Genomic DNA, 17,586 nt, shown 5'->3' with positions numbered 1-17,586 from the left:
AGTTGGTTAAGCGACTGCCTTCGGCTCAGGTCATGATCCTGGAGTCCCGGGATCGAGTCCCACATCGGGCTCCCTGCTCAGCAGGGAGTCTGCTTCTCCCTCTGACCCTCCTCCCTCTCGTGCTCTCTATCTCTCATTCTCTCTCTCTCAAATAAATACAATCTTTAAAAAAAAAAATGTTATGCCAAAGTCCTTCAGGGAAAAGGAGGGGCATGAAACTGGGCTCCATAAATGGGCTTCAGAGGTGGATGGGCAATTTCATGAAAACTCTGAAATTGTGCTGAATTTTACATACAGAAAAGCCTTCTTCCGGGGATAGGTCCACAGATTTCATCAGATACAAAAGAAGACCCAAAAGGTAAGGATCCCCTGCTCTAGAAGCCCTGATGGTTCAGGAGTTAAAAGCAAGTGGTTGCCACTACCCTGGGCAAGTCACTAGTACTGGCTTCCATACCCGAAAATGGTGGGCGGCATCTGTTTACTGTGGGGAAAATCTAATTAGAATCTTGGTAGAATGTCTTAGAAACAAGCCAGGTAGCAGTTAAAATATTTTTACCCATTTGGCTTTTTCTTTTTTTTTTTTTCTTAGCAGGTCCTAGGATTTCAAAGGATATGTATAAGAAATGTAGAAGAGAGTATTCAGAGACTTTGCTCTGAACGCAGTCTAAGACTGGAGTCCCTAGAAACTAAGTGACCGTAGACAACAAACACAAAAACCCTGCCTGATGCTTAAAACCAATGCAAATCCTGAAACGCTAAAATCCAGAGCTCTTGACAACATGGAAGTGCTCAAGTCTCAGCGAGACCCCAGCTTAAGCCATCTATCCCTGGTATTCCTTGGAACGAAGTGGCAGACTTCTATACTATTTTCAAGCCTTTCAGTTTCAATATTCACAACTTTCCAACACGACTATTTCAGCTCCATCCCCCCTCAGTGGCAACTATTTCTTCTGAGAGAAAAAAGGCCCTCTTGTCCAGTGGTATCAGAAAGAACTGCCTCAACCACGAGGACCTTTAAACTCTGAATTCCAAGATCTTTTCAATAACTGAATTCTTCTCTGATGGGAACTATTAGTCCATTCTTTTAGGACAAAAGTTCTCCTAGTGTGGTCTGGGAATCCCCAGGCAGCCCTGAAATCCTTCCCAAAGTCCAGAGGCCAAAACTATGTTTATAATGAAGTGAAGACATTGACTTTTTTACTCTCATTGTCTCATGTAGTTTCCCAGAGGCCATGTGGCCTATGATGATATCATGGCTTTGATGGATAATGGAATGTGGGCTTATGTATGTTTACATTTAAAATTTTTCTCAATTTTATTTCCTAATGTGGCAAAAATCGCTCTATAGAAAGCCCCTGTAGACAAAACTCCTCAGGACCCTCAATATTTAAGAATCTAAAGAGGTTCTAAGACCAAAACATTTGAGATCACTGCTTTAGGAAAACATCTGGTATTTAAAAGTACCGAACATCAGTTGCAGAGAGTCACCTCACCTCAGACCACGTCCTTCCTGGGGCAGCCCACATCTAGTGCCTGATCCAGCACTGAGTACAAAGGCAGAGCCTTTCAGCCTGATGTGGCGTACTCTAAAGGGCAACAAACTGCTCCAGAGCTCCCCACTGAGTTAGCCAACTCTTTATTTGGCCTACATTGCAGTTAACTTCTCCCTCTGCATAAACCTTTTTCTCACTTTGATTTGTAGGCGTTGATCCCTCAAGAGACAACGTAAGTAACCCCATCTCTCATCCCATCCTACCTTCCACCCTCCGCTCCAATAAAACCCAAGCAGGGAAATACACTGCAGAAGCAGAAAAGCCTATGTGAGACCATTCCAGGCTCTTACACCTCAACCTGTTTCAAGTTTTTTTCCATTCTATAAAATTTATTTGCCCTCCCTCTTTGTATCACATGCTATAGCATTTGATTACCCAATGTGCAGCATCCATTCATGGGAATTAATTGTGACGCTGCAACAAAACTATAACTCCTTTGAGCTCAGACGACAAACAGCCACAACAGCACCTACAATTCATCAAGAGCTTACAATGTTCCTAACATCAAAGGTTTTACATATGCACCTCACTTATCCTCACAACTCCATGAGATACAAATTATTATCCTACTTCATGAACTGAGGTTCAGGTTTAGTGACTTGCTCAAGCTATGAAGTGGCAGAGCGATGACTTACACCCACATCCATCTGATTCTAAAGCCTGTAAGTCACTTTACTATGTTCTTCTTTTTCCTAAATCTTAACACTATCAGATTGCAGAACACAGAACAGATGTTTGGTTGACTCAAAGAAGGCCTATTGTTTCCTGGTACTTACAGCTCTGCAGCATCTCTGTCAATGTTTCCACGGATGCTTTCTCAGCACTCTCGAACCCTGCCTCTGTCAACAAGGAGCTCACAACCACTTGAAGGGTTCGTCTCCGGGCCAGATGGTAGTTGTCAGCAGGGTTAGTGGATTGTTTACTTCCTGATCTCTGCGAATCAACACCCCATTAAAAAAAAAAAAAAAAAGATTTTCACCCATAGGACAAGGGTGCAATCAAATAGTTCCCATATCATCAATGGCAAGCAAAGGTCTTTCGCTAAATATTTATCAGTGCTTAATAAAATATGTAGCCGTAGCCCCTGCTGTTTAGACTTATAAATCCTGGCCAGCTGAGTAATAATCGAGTACCCAAGGGGCTCTAAATACCAAGGAGCTACCTAAAACTTAAAATTCCAATAACACAAAATGTCTGCTTTTCACTTTCTATTTTAGCATATTATCAAAATATATACTGAAAAAACATGCATGATGGTTTTGAATTCATGCCCATCTCCCAGAAAACAATGATCTCTCTCTTGTTCCTCCCACTTCCACAACATTTCACTAACAAGAAAAATTAAACCACCACCACAAGACGCTGAAGAGAGGAAGGCTTAGAAAAGTTGGAAAGCTAAATATTTTGAAACGGGAATCCCTCCCAACTTCGGCTGGCCAGTAAGAAGGCAAAATCAGCCTTTTCGGACCAATCAGGAGGTGTTCCGGGTTCCCAACCCCCAACAGGGAAGGAGCCAATCAGTACACAGGTCCACCAACTCAGGAGGCCGTAGCCAAGTCCCAAGGAGGGGGGCATGTACGGCCTGAAAGACGCTCCTCCACTCGGAGCTCATAGTGGGGCTGGGTTTCTGGCTATGAGCTTGTTGCCCACACTAGGGTGAAGTTACAGAACGCCCAGACTTTCTCGCCTTCGGCCCCACGCCTCCCGCCCTTACCGTTCCGGAGCCACCGGCCCCGGCAGTGGCCGCCGTATCGGCCATCTTGCTCTGGCGTAATGTGCGTGAGCGCAGGGCAGTATGGGACTTGTAGTCGCCGAAAGGGGAGGGGCGGCGAGGGGCGGGGCGGCATGCGCCCCTCGGAGCTTTCCTAAGCCCTGGAGGTTGGCGGGGCGGGGGGGGTGTCTGAGGGCCCCGGCTTACGTGACCTTCAGTGAGTGGTAGGTTCTTGGGCCCCCAGTGAACCTCGGAATTGGCTTGGAAGATGCGCCCTCGGTCTCACACCTATTTCTAGGTGAAATCGTTTCTCCTAAAGAGCACATCCCTGGAACGCTCCAAACTTGCCTGTTGTTAGTTAGCAGTACCTGGCTGGGTCCCGCTCGGTCCCGGTGACTCACTGAATGGGGAAGGGGCCTGGGAATCCGTATTGTGAAGCTCTCCAGGTGATTCTCCTGGCCTGGAAATTTGGGGAAACCTTATTTTGTGCTGACGGCCCCGCAGCCCGCCAATGGTCCACTTGAACTAGAGCCTACCGACCAGCTAGCCCAGGTCTTCCGCTGCATCCCTCCGCCTTCTCGCCCTCTATCCGCAGGTATTTGCGGGGCAAGCAGACGGCAGGAAGCTGTCCGGTGCCCGCCTCACTCCCAGGGCGTTGCGTCCCCCGGTGCTTGTGGTTTTCTGCGCCTCACTCGCTCATCAGCCACTCTGGGACGGGGTTCTCCGCGCCGGGGCCGGGGACCGCACCGCGCCTCATTCGGTTCCGTTTGCGGGTGCCTGGGAGGGCGCAGACGCTGGCTTTGAATCCTAACACTTGCAGGCTGTGGGACTTCGGGCACGTTACTTAACCACACTGTGCCTCAGTTTCCTTGTGTGTGTGTGGGGGGGTGAAACCGGGGTGGGATTGATAGAGAAGAAAATGAGCTAATACACACAAAGGGTCTGGCACAGTGCCAGACGTAGAGTAAGAGGTCAAGAGACAGCACCTAAAGTTGTAGCTTATTTCCTGCGCGAGGCGTGAATGACTGGCGAACGCCCAGAGGGCAGAGACCTGGGAACCCGTGCCGCCCCGGCCCTGCAGGCGCACCTGAGCCTGGGGCCGTTCCCCGCCCCCTCACCTAGGGCACTTGGGTCGGGGTCTGCAGGGCGAGCCGCGGGCGGCCGGGGGAGGAGTCGGGGCCCGAACTTTAGTCGAGCCGAGCACCCAGCCCCTTTGTCTCCCCCGCCCCCACTTCCCCACTTCCTGCCCAGCTTTAAACTCGGGATCCGCTGCGCAGCGCGGACTTTGTAAACACGCGGCGCACGCGGGGGTGGAGACTGTTTCTGTTGGGGCGCCTGACGGAGGAGTGCACGCCCCTCCCCACGGCTGGAGGTTGCGACCCCCTACCTCCCCAAAGACAGAAGTCAGAGGCGACGGGAGAATGAGGCCACAGTCCGTGCTTCGGGGGGCTCACCTGCTATGGAGGTAGGCTTGATGGCTGAAGAAGCCTAGATAGGTGGGGTGTCAGCCTCTCCACCCTTCGCTGGGACCTCCAAGTTCAGGCTGGACGCCTGGGGTAGTGGTCAGAGTTGGGTCGGTTAAGGGGGTCACCGCGTCCTCATCACCTCCCCGTTGTCCCTCAAAGCTCGGCTCACTTTCTCTCCCAATGAGCTGTTCTGCACGTAGTTGAAGAGCAGAGACGCCCCCAAAGCCCTGAGCCCTGTCCCCACAGCTCCTCCCCAAGCTGACCTAGAAGCCCAGTGGCCTCACTGGGTTCTTCATACCTCAGAGATAGGGATGGGAGGCGAGCAGGAAGGCAGAACCAATGTGGGCAGGTTCGAGTCCTCCTGCCAGCCAGGGCAAAGGGAGGAGGTCAGAAGACAGGACTGGAAGGAAGGAACCCTCAGTGTCTGTCCCTCTGGTGTCTGATGGGCACACAAGCCTCTTCTGTGTCTTTTAATGTATTGCCAAGAAGAGCAACCGAGGAAATTGGTTGCTGTTACTAAGGGAGCATAATGGTTTCATCTGCAAACATTGAGCACCTATTATGTGTCTGGAATTTGTAGGGTGCTGAGGGTGCAATGAATAATGTTATTCATCTACAGCTAGTGTGGGTCATAGAACAACAGAGATAAAGTGCCAAATTGGTCTGGCTATAGCAAGACTCCAGAGAGAAAAGGACTTTGGAGTCGGATTCTGGGTGATGGAGAGTCACTAGGCAGAGAAGTGGTAGGAAGTCTTTGGGGGCCACTTGCTCATTCCACAGGGTTGTACTGAACCCTGACTCGTGTTGGACCTTGGGATACAATGAGGACCCTGAAAGCATTCCTGCTCTCTTTGACCTGCTGTCTAGGCATGAAGAAGAGGTGGGAATGAACAGGATAAAGTCAGGGAAAGGCAAGTTTCTGGGCTGGTCCCTAAGAATCCAGAAATTCTGGGAGTCCACTTGAGGGTTATGTGACCATCCACACAATGTGGGGGTACCCATTCCTCACCCTTGGACTTTGGGATTGTTTCCGCTGTTCCCTCTATGCCCCCCACCTCGGTTCTCTTGGGGACCAGACATGAATGGGTGAAGAGAACTAGATCTCCCGTCGTGTTCCTGCAGATTCTTCTCTTTCAATTCCTGGGCTCCTTGGAGAGATGACTGATACAACACTTGATGGATTCATTCACCGCCTCTTAGCTATGGCCATACTTTCTGCACAGGCTAGATGTCGGGGGCATAATGGTAAACAAGTCAGAGCTTCTACTCTGCTTGGAGCTTTCCATCCAAAGCATCTCTGAGAATTCCTGCAGGATCCTAGTCCTTGAGACCAGGGCCACCTTGGTCCTTAGTGCCTCCTCTTTGTTTCCTTCCCTCAAGTGTTCAGAATACCAGCTAATGCTCATTTAGTACTGGCAGGCACTCTTCTAAATGTTTGGGGTGTAATGTCTCATTTAATTTCCCTAAGTCCTATGAGGTCAGCACTAGGATTATCGCATTGTATAGACAGGAAAGCCTAGGCACAGAAGAGGTAAGTCATTTTTTTAAAGAGTACACCAGAAATAAGTGGCAGAGCTGAGATTGAAACCCAGGTCACTTGACCCAGGAGACCCTGTTCTTAAGCACTAGGCTAGCTTGCTTCCCGGACTGACCGCACAGAATGTCCACTTAAGCCAAGGACTTAGGAGTTTTCCGAAAGGACCTGTGTCTTGAATGGTAAAGGGGAGAGAAACTTTTTAGCTGAGTGTGGGTGCTGGTAATGGTTTACATGGAGCCCCAGTAGGTCTGGAGTAGGCTTGTAGGACTGCACTGAGCTGGTATCCTTTCCTTAAGGCCGTGTGTGTGTTTTCTTGAATAAACCTCACTCACCAAGAGGAACAAACTGCAGTTTGATACAAGAAAAAAGGCAACATGTATGTGATGTACCAGACTCTGGGGGTGTGGGAGATCAAGACACCTCATTTGGTGGGAATCTTAGCAAAGACCTTCCTATTTTAGATTCCAAAAGGAACAGTCCAACCTGGTAGCTGAGTAAGGAAGTGGAAGCAGTCTTAAGATGTTCGCTTCTCTTGCCCACAGATGCTGCATCCCAAAGCTGCATCTGTGTTATCTGACCCCCTCCCTCCAGGCAGCCTGGGACTTTGCTCTGGATGTGAGCCAGGCCACAGGGCGGAGGCTCCAGGGATTCCAAACCGCTTTTCCATTACCTTTCCGAAACTCTTAGGTTTTCTCAAGAGTTCTCTGCACAGATCTGGGGACGCCTGAAGTGGTCCGCCTCTGCCTGCAGTCAAACCACCTTGTGCATCTGTCTTTGAGAGAGAGGCCTGTGCTGGGGGTGGGGATGGGTGTTGAGGCTGGCAGTTGAGGATAAAGCGTGGCCATACCAAGATAACAGGTAAGCAGGTTGTGAAATTCAGAACTATATAGACCTCCAGGCCACTCTTCTGCCGTGCATACTTTCCTCCCTTGTCATCGGGTGGGGTGCAGTGGAACCCTTGGCATGCCCCAGCCCCCTCAGGCGCTTTCTTGGCTGGGGAGAACAGGTTGTACTCTTGAGAAACCACAAGAGGAAGTTTAGGGAGGGCTGGGGGTGGGGAAAGTTCTGGGGCGCCTGCCAAGTTTCCCTTTCTCTGTTCAGCAGGAGGTATGTTTATTTTGGTGTGTTTCTCTTACCCTCAAAGACATTTAAATTTTAAACCCTCTGAGTTTCAAAGAGCTGTCAAGACCTGCCCCATTACAGGGTGGGGATGGGGAGTGGAGGGGGTCTGGCCAGAGATTGGAAATGAGACCAGAGCAAGGTACCCTTTTGTTGGATTTCACCTGGCATTCACACTGCTTGGGAAAGGCTGCATAACTCCAGAAGGTCTTCTTTTCTCCTTTTCTTCTCTCTTCTCCAAAGCACCCCCTCCAGCCTTAAACTCAGAGAAATGTGCTTATAATGGTCACTTAGGAGCTGAATGATGCAGCCAGGAGCTATCTCAAGTGTTTTACTGGCCTTATCTCATTTGATGTTCATCACAACACCAGGTAGTAAATATCCCTATCCCTGATTTACAGATGAGGAAACTGAAACCCAGAAAGACTAAGAAACTTCCCCAAGGTCACACAGCTAGTAAGTGGCAGAGCCCAGATTTGAACACTGGTGTATTTGACTTCAGAGCCTGTGCTCTTGACATTTAAATTAACCCCCAAATCAGAGCACCAATATATATCAGAACTGAACAGTATTATATCATATCAGACCCTGAAGAGTAGGAGGTTTGAGATCCAAAGATGTTTTAAAAATGATGTTGTTAGGGGAAGGGTGGCTTACATAGAGAATCCGAAGGGATTCTTTGGAAGCTAATATATTAAAAAAGGATCACCAAGTGAAGAAACGATGCAGTGGGTGAACAACTGGCGTCAAATTCTGGACGGTTGAAGCAAATGGGGAGACTTAGGAGGGATATTATAGCTGTGTTCAAATATTTGAAAGGTTGCCTTTGGAAGCCCCTAGGTAGGGGGTGGTGATGGGGAGACGGGGGGGGGGCAGATTTCCAAAAAGCATAAGAACTTTCTAACAGATAGTTGAAGAAGTGAGTTCCTTGTCTGAGGGAGTCTAGAGCACATGCTTAGGAGGGGCTTCTGCTAATGGGAGGACCTCAAAGCCGCTTCTACCTCTAAACCTCCCATGTGATTATTCACCTGCTTTTCCCTTCCCGGTCCTCCCTTTGCTCCCTCTGCTCCCCAGCCCGTGGCGATCCCCGTCTGTCCACCAGGTGGGGATGTTGCCCAGTGTGTTGTCCATGGGCTGCTAGACTGGGTGAAGAGCACCATCTGGTCCTTTAGGTTGCCAGCTGGTTTCATGGGGCCTCCGCCCCACCCCATCCCCAGTTATCTACACGAGGACCCAGGGATCCACTTTTGACCCAGTGCAACCCCCATAAAACGCTCTCTTGGGTCTCAGACCCTGGGGCCCCTCCCTCCCACACCTTCTTCTCCCCCTCCCTGACCTTCCTTTGCCCTTGAGATAGAAGGACCTGTGTGTTGGGAGCAGAGGGCCAGGCCAGCAGCCCTTGTGGGCATGGCCTTTCATAGCCTTCAAAGAGGTGACGCCATGTTGTCTCCTTTAAGAGGCCTCAAAAATTGCCCCTCATTTGCCCTCAGCGGCCAGTTCTCCCACCCTGGTCCAAAGTCCATGTGTGCGTGCGTGTCCGTGTCCCTCACCCCCTCACCCCCCACCCGGCGCCTGGGTGGCTCAATCGTGAGCGTTTGCCTTCGGCTCAGGTCATGATCCCAGGGCCCTGGGATCGAGCCCCGCGTCGGGCTCACTGCTTGGTGGAAAGCCTGCTTCTCCCTCTCCCACTACCCCTGCTTGTGTTTCCTCTTTTGCTCTCTCTCTCTGTCAAATAAATAAATAAATAAAAATCTTAAAAAAAAAAAAAGGAAAAGATAAAGTCCCCCCGAAACGGCCACTCCTAAGGGGAGAGAGCAGAGGCCCAGGCATTGTCTAGGAATGAGGGATAGAAGACGGGTTGCTTGGGGCCCCCTCGCACCCTTAGAAAAGCACAGATCCCCTGGGGCCTCGGGGCCCCCAGGAGGCTCGCTTGTCTGAGCCGGAACAGAGAGTGCAGTTCCAAGCCCCGTCACCAGAGGGCACTGTGGAGGGCAGGCCCGGAGAAAGAGGCCATAACTAGTAGTGTTCCAAACCTTTCCTAACTCGTGTCTTCCCTTCTAACAATAAGGCAGGATGCCCATTTTATAGATGAGCAAACCAAAGCACCAAGGGTTAAGCAGTTGGCTTCCATTCACACAGCTGGTCAGTGGCTGAGCTGGAAGTCTGACTTGGACGTTTGGCTGTAAAATTTGTGCGTATAACCGCTGATTCGTGCTTTCTCTCATGGAGTGGTCAAGACAGCCAGTGCCTAGGAGACAAACCACTCTGGTTTGAGACTTAGCTTGGTTCCTTCCTGCTTGTGTGAAACTGAGTTTCCTCATCTGTCAGGTGGGTGTAACTCCAGTCCCTACCTCACCGGGTCATTGGGGGGATTTGTAATGGCTGATATTCTTTGAAATATCCTCTTTTTTGTTCACTTGGCATTTTTGTGAGGGCGGCACTATTGTTATGTTTTTACAGACGAGGAAACTGAGGCACAGAGTGGTTACACAGAGTATGGGGCTGAGGCTTCAGAGTCCACCCTCTGCACTGGGCGTGTGAGATTAATGCCCGCAAAACCCTGCCAAGTGCCAACCAGGTCATGAATCCTTATAAGTGATACCTCCCCCATCCTATCATGGTCCTAATCATCTTCTAGCCAGAGCTGCTTGAGGTGGGCATGGGGGCTACCCCCAAACCAAGAGGTTTCCTCCTCATCCTACCTATGACTCCCATTTCATCCCTTTTTCTAAAATAAATACCAGCCCACAAGTTCTGGCCTGTGGTCAGACAGTTGGACAGAATATTTGAAATTGGGACTGTCCCAGAAACTCCCAGTTCTGGCCCCAGCTTTGTCTGCTCCAACTCACCCTCCCTCCTGTCCTCTGTTCTCTTCCCCCCAGGCTGCTCCTCCTGCCCCTCCCCTGGGGGCCCTGAGTTCTGGGAAAGGAAGCAGGAGGGGGCCTCAGATGCAGACCTCGGGCTCCAACTTAGTCTCCAGCTGGAAGTGTTGGACGCACTGGGAGGAGGGGCCGGCCGGCCAAGGGGAGAGAGGATGGGGGTACGGAGGGCGCCCAGGCTGCCTGTCCCCAGGAAGGCATCTATCCTTCATAGACTCTTTCCTGAGCTCACTCCTGGGAGCCGAGCAATTCTGTCTGGATAAGACCCAGGAGAGGGTTTACTCCTCTCTGGCAAGTGCCTATCACAGGCTGACTTTGGATTATGGAGGGGAGGCAGGCTTGCTTCCTCCCAACACTGGGCCCCCGAGAGTCAACTGTGTCTCCCCTTCCTTCTAGCTCCATCCCCTTTCCTTTAAACAGTATCTATTGCAGAACCACAAACTTGGAGGCTGCTCACTATGTGCAATCTATTTTCATCACAGTGAGAGAGGATCTTGGGGTTACAGACTCTCAGATGTACCGGGTAGCTGAGCATAGGCCAGGGTGTGGAAGATTCTAGTTTTTCCCGGGCCCTCTCCCTTTTTCCTTCCAGTCTGTTGGTACCTGCTGATCCTGGAGGCAGCCTCTGTCTCCTCTTGGAATTGACTCGATTCCACCTCTAGGGACCAGGCTGAATTTTTCTCTCGGGTCTCTGTGTCTCCAAGGAAACAGTCTTTTTCGGCTGGGCCCAGCTTCTTGGGTTCTAACTCAAAAAAAAACTGTCTTTACAAACACTGGATGTGAGTTTAGTGCCTCCTGGGTCGTGCTCAGAAAGTCCTGCTTCTTCCCCGCCTTTCCTCTGATACAGCGTCTGGGAGTCATTTTTTGCATTCCTTGTGGGAATTTGTGGTGTGGATTTCTCTGAACCCTCATTTCTTCCCAGGCACATGGCAGCAAACACTTTGGAGATAGTGACAGCATATCTTTTGCACAATTTCCAGAAGCCAGGCACTGTTGTGGGCGCCTACGGACAGTATGTACCATTTGCAGATCAGTTTATAATAAATATGTATGTCTATTAACTCATCTCTCATTTGTTCTTCCCAAGAATCCCACGAGGTTCTGTTATTTTACAGGTGAAGAAACTGAGGCACAGAGTTTAAGTAACTCGCCCAAGGTCATACAGCTAGTCAGTCCTGAGAGCCTAGGGGCTGAAAGGATTCTGACCTGAGTCGGACTTTTCCTGCACATTGTGTATGCTTGTGTGTGTGTGTGTGTGTGTGTGTGTGTGTGTCCCCAAGTGTGTGGGTTCACCCACCAGAGGGAGTGTGAGATGACCCCAGGTTCTGTGGAGACACTACCCTGAACACAGCATCAGGACGCATAGAGCTGGCTGGTAGGCCTCCGAGCTGCCTCCGTGTGTGATGATGAATGTGTGTGTGCACGTCTTTGTGGAGCTATGATGGTGTAGGTCCAAGTGCCCCAGGCAAGTCCAGAGCTGCCTCCATCCCTCAGCACTCCTGGCCTGAGCTGCAGGGTTGCCCACTACACCAAGCAAGACGGAAGGGAGGGAGCAAGGATGGCCCAGCCCTGCCCCAGCAGTCAGGTGTCACACAAGACCCAGGAAGCAGGAGTGGGTGGTGGTGATACGAGCTTTGCTAGGTGGGGCTGGGGCCCTGACCTATCTGGGGAGCCCGGGATGAATCAGCCTGACCACAGCCGCCCCATCTGGGGTGATGGCACACACGAGTTTTCCTCCAGCTCCCCCTCCAACGTCCCTTTTCCTTTCCTTTCTCTCCCCCAGACTCAGGCTTTGGTAGGGGTGTGTCTCCAGGGCAGTGGCTGAGGGTGCCCCTCTGAAGTTGGTGGTTAAGCTGAGTCCTCACGCTGGACCTGCAAACTTCACCTTCAAGATACCCCACCCAGAAAGGGGCAGCGGCCCTGGCCAAGGATGTATGCCACAGACCCTATCCAAAGGACAGGGCTGCATAGGTCTAGGATCCTGGGCTCACCCATCTGGTACATCCCTCCAACAACATCTGTAAGGCTCAGAGCTCTTGTCCATTGCTCATTTACAGCAGAGTCACATTTTAGGCAGTGCTGGGTTCAAGGTCAGTGTAAAAACAAAATCCATCTCAAAATTACCATTAAAGTCTCCTGAAACTGCTCATAGAACACAGGATGCCTATTTTGGGCATTCTCCCCTGTCTCTGAGAATCTCCCAACATGGCCAGTTGTCATTGGAACAGATGGCCATGTCCTTGGTTGAACATGATGTTGAGCTTGAGTTAAGGGACCACATTGCATGAATAATCTAAGTTTCTGTGGTTGATTAGTGTCTCCTTCAGTGGATGTAATTGAATTTGTGATTGTTAAAGGGGCACATTTAGGAATTCAATATGCATTCGCTCATGGGCTCTCATGGGCTCTCATGGGCTCTCATGGGCTCCCTGGGCCACAGGAAAGGTTTGAGTGGCAGCGCTGGGGGAATCTGGAAGAAGGAGCAGTTACTTTTGGGTGGATTAACCAGGAATTTCTTGTCAGAGATGCCATTTGAGAAAATAAAAGAGGCGTTGACTTAAGGAGAAATTATTCAGGAGCAATTTTATTTTATTTTAAGTTTTTTAAGTTTATTTTTAGTAATCTCTACACCCAGCGTTGGGCTTGAACTCACAACCCCAAGTTTAAAGAGTTGTGTACTCTTCCGACTGAGTCAGCCTGGCGCCCCAGGAGCAGTTTTCTTTTTTTTTTTTTTTTAAAGATTTTATTTATTTATTCATGAGAGACACAGAGAGAGAGAGAGCGAGAGAGAGGCAGAGGGAGAAGCAGGCTCCCAAGGAGCAGGGAGCCCGATGCGGGACTCGATCCCAGGACTCTGGGATCATGACCTGAGCCGAAGGCAGACGCTTAACCATCTGAGCCACCCAGGCGCCCCCCCAGGAGCAGTTTTCAATGGTGGTGGCTTTTGTAATTTTTTACTTTTCTGAATATCTGAGTTTTTTACTGAAAACTACACTGTAGAAATAATCATTTTTTGATTCCTATTTCTATAACAATTATTATGCTTGCTTATTCTGTATATCGTTATTGCTTCTTTCTAAAATAATTAATGGCTATTTCTATTATCATTATATTTATAACAATTATTTTTAATATGCCACTTCTTATTTTTCTAGTGGTTTGTAAACTCCAGGGGTGCCTGGGTGGCTCAGTCAGTTAAGCGTCTGACCTTTGATTTTGGCTCAGGTCATGATCTTAGGGGTCATGGGATCAAGCCCTGTGCTCAGTGGGGAGCCTGCTTGGGATTCTCTCTCTTCATCTCTGTCTGCCTTTCCCCCCTGCACTCTCTTTCTCTCTAAAATAAATAAAATCTTTAAAAACAAAACAAAACAAAACAAAAACTCCAGCAAGACACTAAAGACATGAAGGTAAAGAATAGAGAGGCCGGGGCGCCTGGGTGGCTCAGTCGTTAAGCGGCTGCCTTCAGCTCGGGTCATGATCCCAGGGTGCTGGGATGGAGCTCCACATCAGGCTTCCTGCTCAGTAGGAAGCCTGCTTCTCCCTCCCCGACTCCCCCTGCTTGTGTTCCCTCTCTCTCCGTCTCTCTCTGTCAAATAAGTAAATAAAGTCTTAAAAAAAAAAAAAAAAAGTAGAGAGGCCTGGGGCATTATACCCTTAAAAATTATTGAGGATCCCAAAAAGTTTTTGTTTTTGAAGTTTGTGGCTATTGACATTTAACTTCTCATTTTAAATGCGAAATTTTAAAAATAAAAATTCCTTTAAAGTAAACAGTAAAAAACTCATTGCATGTTAGCATAGCATCATATTTTTATAAAATATTATTAAATTATTAAAAACTAGTGAGCAGTGTGGCTTTGTTTTACATTTTTTTTGCAAATCTCTTTAATACCTGGCTTAGTAGAAGACAGCCGGGTTATCACATCTGCTTCTGCTTTCATCTGTTGCAGTATGTTGTTTTGGTTGATGTACGTAAAGAAAATCTGGGCTCAGACAGATCGTGGTTGGAAAGGGAGAACTTGTGGACCGGTTTAGAACCTGTGGCCTAGTAGAACACAAAGCAATCATGAAGAAGCCAAATCAATAGCGTTGGGTTGGGGAGTTTGGACTTTAGTAGACAATGGGGAGCCACTGAAGGCTTTTGAGCATGGAAGTGCCATGATCAGACTGTTTTAATAAAGAGGATTTCTAGGGCAGCCATAGAGTAGAGCTGGCAAGAGAGAGTCTACCAAAATCTAAGAAGGACTGAAACTAGGGTGAGGCCAGTGGAAATGGAAACAAGGGGGTGATTTGGCAAAATATTTTGAAGGTAAAAGCAACAGAACTTAGTAATTATTTGGTAGGAAGGTATGAATAATCATCTGCCCTGTGAAATTACTCTGCCCTTCCCCCGCTGGGCACCACACATACTTCTAAGATGAAGTATGTTGTAGTTTGTTGCTTGCATGCCTTCTCTCCTACTAGGCTACAGTGGGTGCCCACAGCAAATGAATGAATGAATGAGAGTAGGCAGGACTGCCCCAGAATGTTTCAGCCTATGTCGCTGGCAGAATCGTGGTGCCATTAAGAGAAATTTAAAGACCAGGAGGAAAATATGTCCATAATCGTTAAGTATTGCTAAGTAAAGAAGTAAAGGGCAGGAGGAGATGTCAGGCTCTGAAGACAGAGAAAATAGTGGGTAGACCTTGAAATATACCATGCTGTTGGCAAGGAAGTATACTTTCCTGGCTTCTATAGATGTGGGGAGAAATAGAAAAACATCTAGGAGAGAGATTGCTCCATTGTTCGTTCTTAGGTAACTCAAGTTCAATTAGGGCAATGTTTTTCAAAACTAGAAATATTCTCATTTTAACCCATTTTATATACATGCATACACACACGTGTATGTATATCAAACAAGTTTCACGAAGCAATACTTACCCTTACTCCCCAGATAATGTACTTCTGATATGTTCTCTTATTCTGTTGTTTCATTTTTTAAAATTTTTTAAATTTTAAATTTTTATTTTTTAAAGATTTTTATTTATTTATTTTGAAAGAGAGAGACAGTGAGAGAGGAAACACAAGCAGGGGGAGTGGGAGAGGGAGAAGCTGGCCTACAGCTGAGCAGGGAGCCCGATGCAGGGCTCAGTCCCAGGACCCTGGGATCATGACCTGAGCCGAAGGCAGACGCCCAATGACTGAGCCACCCAGGCGCCCCTCATTTTTTTTTAAATGCTGGTCATGATTAGCTTCATGACTTCATGACCCAGTAAAGTGTCCTGACTTGCAATTGGAAAAACAGTAAGTAGGCGAGGTATCCCTTAGTATTCTCAAAGTTCCGTTCACAACAGAAGTAGATTGTCCAATATGAGGCAAAAGGAATTTACTGGAAGAAGTTTGGGAACTCAGACTTGCCAAAAAAGCTGGAAGGCTAGGTTTGGAAACGGACGGAAACTGATAAAGGGCCTGAGGGCTGGGCAGAGGGCCCTTCGGGAAGATGCCAGCCACTGAGCAGTCGTCTCTGCCTGGCCAGACATGGTGGGAATGGAGGGGCCGGCCCTGCCCGTGTCTGTGGTGCAGGTAGGAGGGCTGGCTCCTGGATTTGCACTAAGGAAGAGGAGGGTCCCCCAAAAGGAAGTAGCAGTGCTGTAGGAAAGAAGACTGGATGCTTGACGCCACAAGAGAAGAGTCTACAAAAGGTATCTATGGGGCGCTTAGGTGGCTCAGTCGGTTAAGCGTCTGCCTTCAGCTCAGGTCATGATTCTGGGGTCCTGGGATCGAGCCCTGCATCGGGCTCCCTGCTCTGCGGAGAGCCTGCTTCTCCCTTTCCCTCCGCCTCACACCCCCGCTTGTGCTCTCTCTTGGTCTCTCAAAAAATAAAATCTTAAAAAAAAAAAAGGTGTCTAACAGTGAGTGGTGTCCTTGCACAATAGTGGGCCTAAATGGACATGTTCTTGCCCTGCTGGTGGCCTTGTCACATGGTAAACTCTCCCTTCAGAAAGCAGTTTGCCTCACAATAGAGCATGAGTAAGCAAAATGTGGTATTTCTTTTGAAGAAAATATTAGATAGCCATTAAAAATGTCAATTGCAGGGGCACCTGGGTGGCGCAGTCAGTTAAGCGCTCAACTCTTGGTTTTCACTTAGATCATGATCTCAGGGTTGTGAGATTGAGCCCCACAGTGGGCTCTGCGCTCAGCATGGAGTCTGCTTAAGTTTCTCTCTCCTTTTCCCTCTGCCCCTCCCCTCCATGCACACACACTCTCTCTCCCTCTAAAATAATCTTTTTAAAAAAAAAGTCAATTGCAAAAACGTGATACCACAAAAATTAATTATACAGTCATGTGAAGGAAAACAGGATGCAAAATTGTACACACAACATATTGCAACTATATATTTTACACACACACGTACATAGACACACAGATACAAAGAAGAGACTGGAAGCAAATATACCAAAATGTTAGCAGTGGTGGTTTTGGGGGCAGTAGAACTATGCGTGATTTTTTTCCCCACTTTTTTCCCCCAAATGTTCTGGTTCTATAATGACATGAACAATGTTACAGTCATGAGTCATGTTTCCGTAAGTGTGTAGAATATCCGTCTGATTTTCATAGTATCTCCTCGGAGACAGTAGATGCCAGGTAGAGTTGGCATGAGGCATATGGTGTGCCAGCCCACAGGAGATCCCGATGTGGCCTGGGGAGTGACCGCTGCTCATGTTCCCGACTAAGCCAGCACTGCCTGCTGACCCTTCCAGTCCTGTGGGCCAACAACACCGAAATACCCAGGCACCTCTGGGGTGGCCAACTCAGGCTGTCATGGCAGTTGGGGGGTGGGTCTTAACCTTAGATGACACACTTGCAAGTCCCAGTTACCCGTGGATGGGCACAGAGCGGATCTGACGTGTGGGGCTGGCATTTCTTTGGGGGGGCGTGTCCTGATTTCTCCTTGTCCATCGGAGCAGCTTGGAGCAGTGGGAAATGGAGGGGGTGAGCGCAGGAACAGGACTGTAGCCCACAATATCTGCCTTCCCCAGCTCAGCAACAGCAAAGGAGGTGGAGTCTGGATTGAGCCCCAAGATAAGGAATACGCAACAGCTGACCGGGAAGATCAAAATAAACAGCTGTGCCCCCAGGAGAATGAACTCCACATTCCGTTCTCTGATCCCATCCCCAATTCCCACTTCTCCCAAGCGCCTTCCCCCACCCCACCCCCATATGTGCACACTCAGCATCCCCATCAGCTAGAAGGGCCTCCCCTCAGCCTTGGCTTAGCTCCCTTAGAACCTTCCCACACCCGCCCCCCTCCTCCCCTTCCCCCTTAACCAGAGGCTCCAGGGCT

General features: G+C 48.9%; 2 protein-coding genes across 10 annotated transcripts in view; one reads left to right on the top strand and one right to left on the bottom strand.

Moving 5' to 3' along the window:
- The window catches only part of TAF8 (TATA-box binding protein associated factor 8), a 27,439-nt gene extending 24,100 nt beyond the window's left edge, over positions 1-3,339 (bottom strand). For all 8 annotated transcript variants that reach the window (XR_012381902.1, XM_073904959.1, XM_025890464.2 and 5 more), the window contains exons 1-2: positions 3,268-3,339; positions 2,330-2,486 (exon numbers count right to left, since the gene is read on the bottom strand). Coding sequence is in view for 7 of the 8 variants with exons in the window: in XM_073904959.1 (XP_073761060.1) it covers positions 2,330-2,486; positions 3,268-3,312 (202 nt within the window). In the remaining variant the exon portion in view is untranslated. The remainder of the gene's footprint in view (positions 1-2,329; positions 2,487-3,267) is intronic.
- Positions 3,340-4,544: 1,205 nt separating this feature from the next.
- CCND3 (cyclin D3) overlaps positions 4,545-17,586 on the top strand; it is a 98,249-nt gene continuing 85,207 nt past the window's right edge. Inside the window, exon 1 of one of the 2 annotated variants that reach the window (XM_025890601.2) lies at positions 4,545-4,729. In XM_025890601.2, the coding sequence (XP_025746386.1) occupies positions 4,724-4,729 (6 nt within the window). In that variant the 5' untranslated portion in view covers positions 4,545-4,723. The remainder of the gene's footprint in view (positions 4,730-17,586) is intronic. The other variant, XM_025890600.2, reaches the window with a different exon arrangement.

Source organism: Callorhinus ursinus, unplaced genomic scaffold (assembly GCF_003265705.2).
Source record: "Callorhinus ursinus isolate GAN/ISIS: 27379988/994484 unplaced genomic scaffold, GSC_fseal_2.0 scaffold22, whole genome shotgun sequence".
Classification (NCBI taxonomy): domain Eukaryota; kingdom Metazoa; phylum Chordata; class Mammalia; order Carnivora; family Otariidae; genus Callorhinus; species Callorhinus ursinus.
Note: the sequence above shows the minus strand (reverse complement) of the source record. Positions and strands in the feature narration are given on the sequence as shown.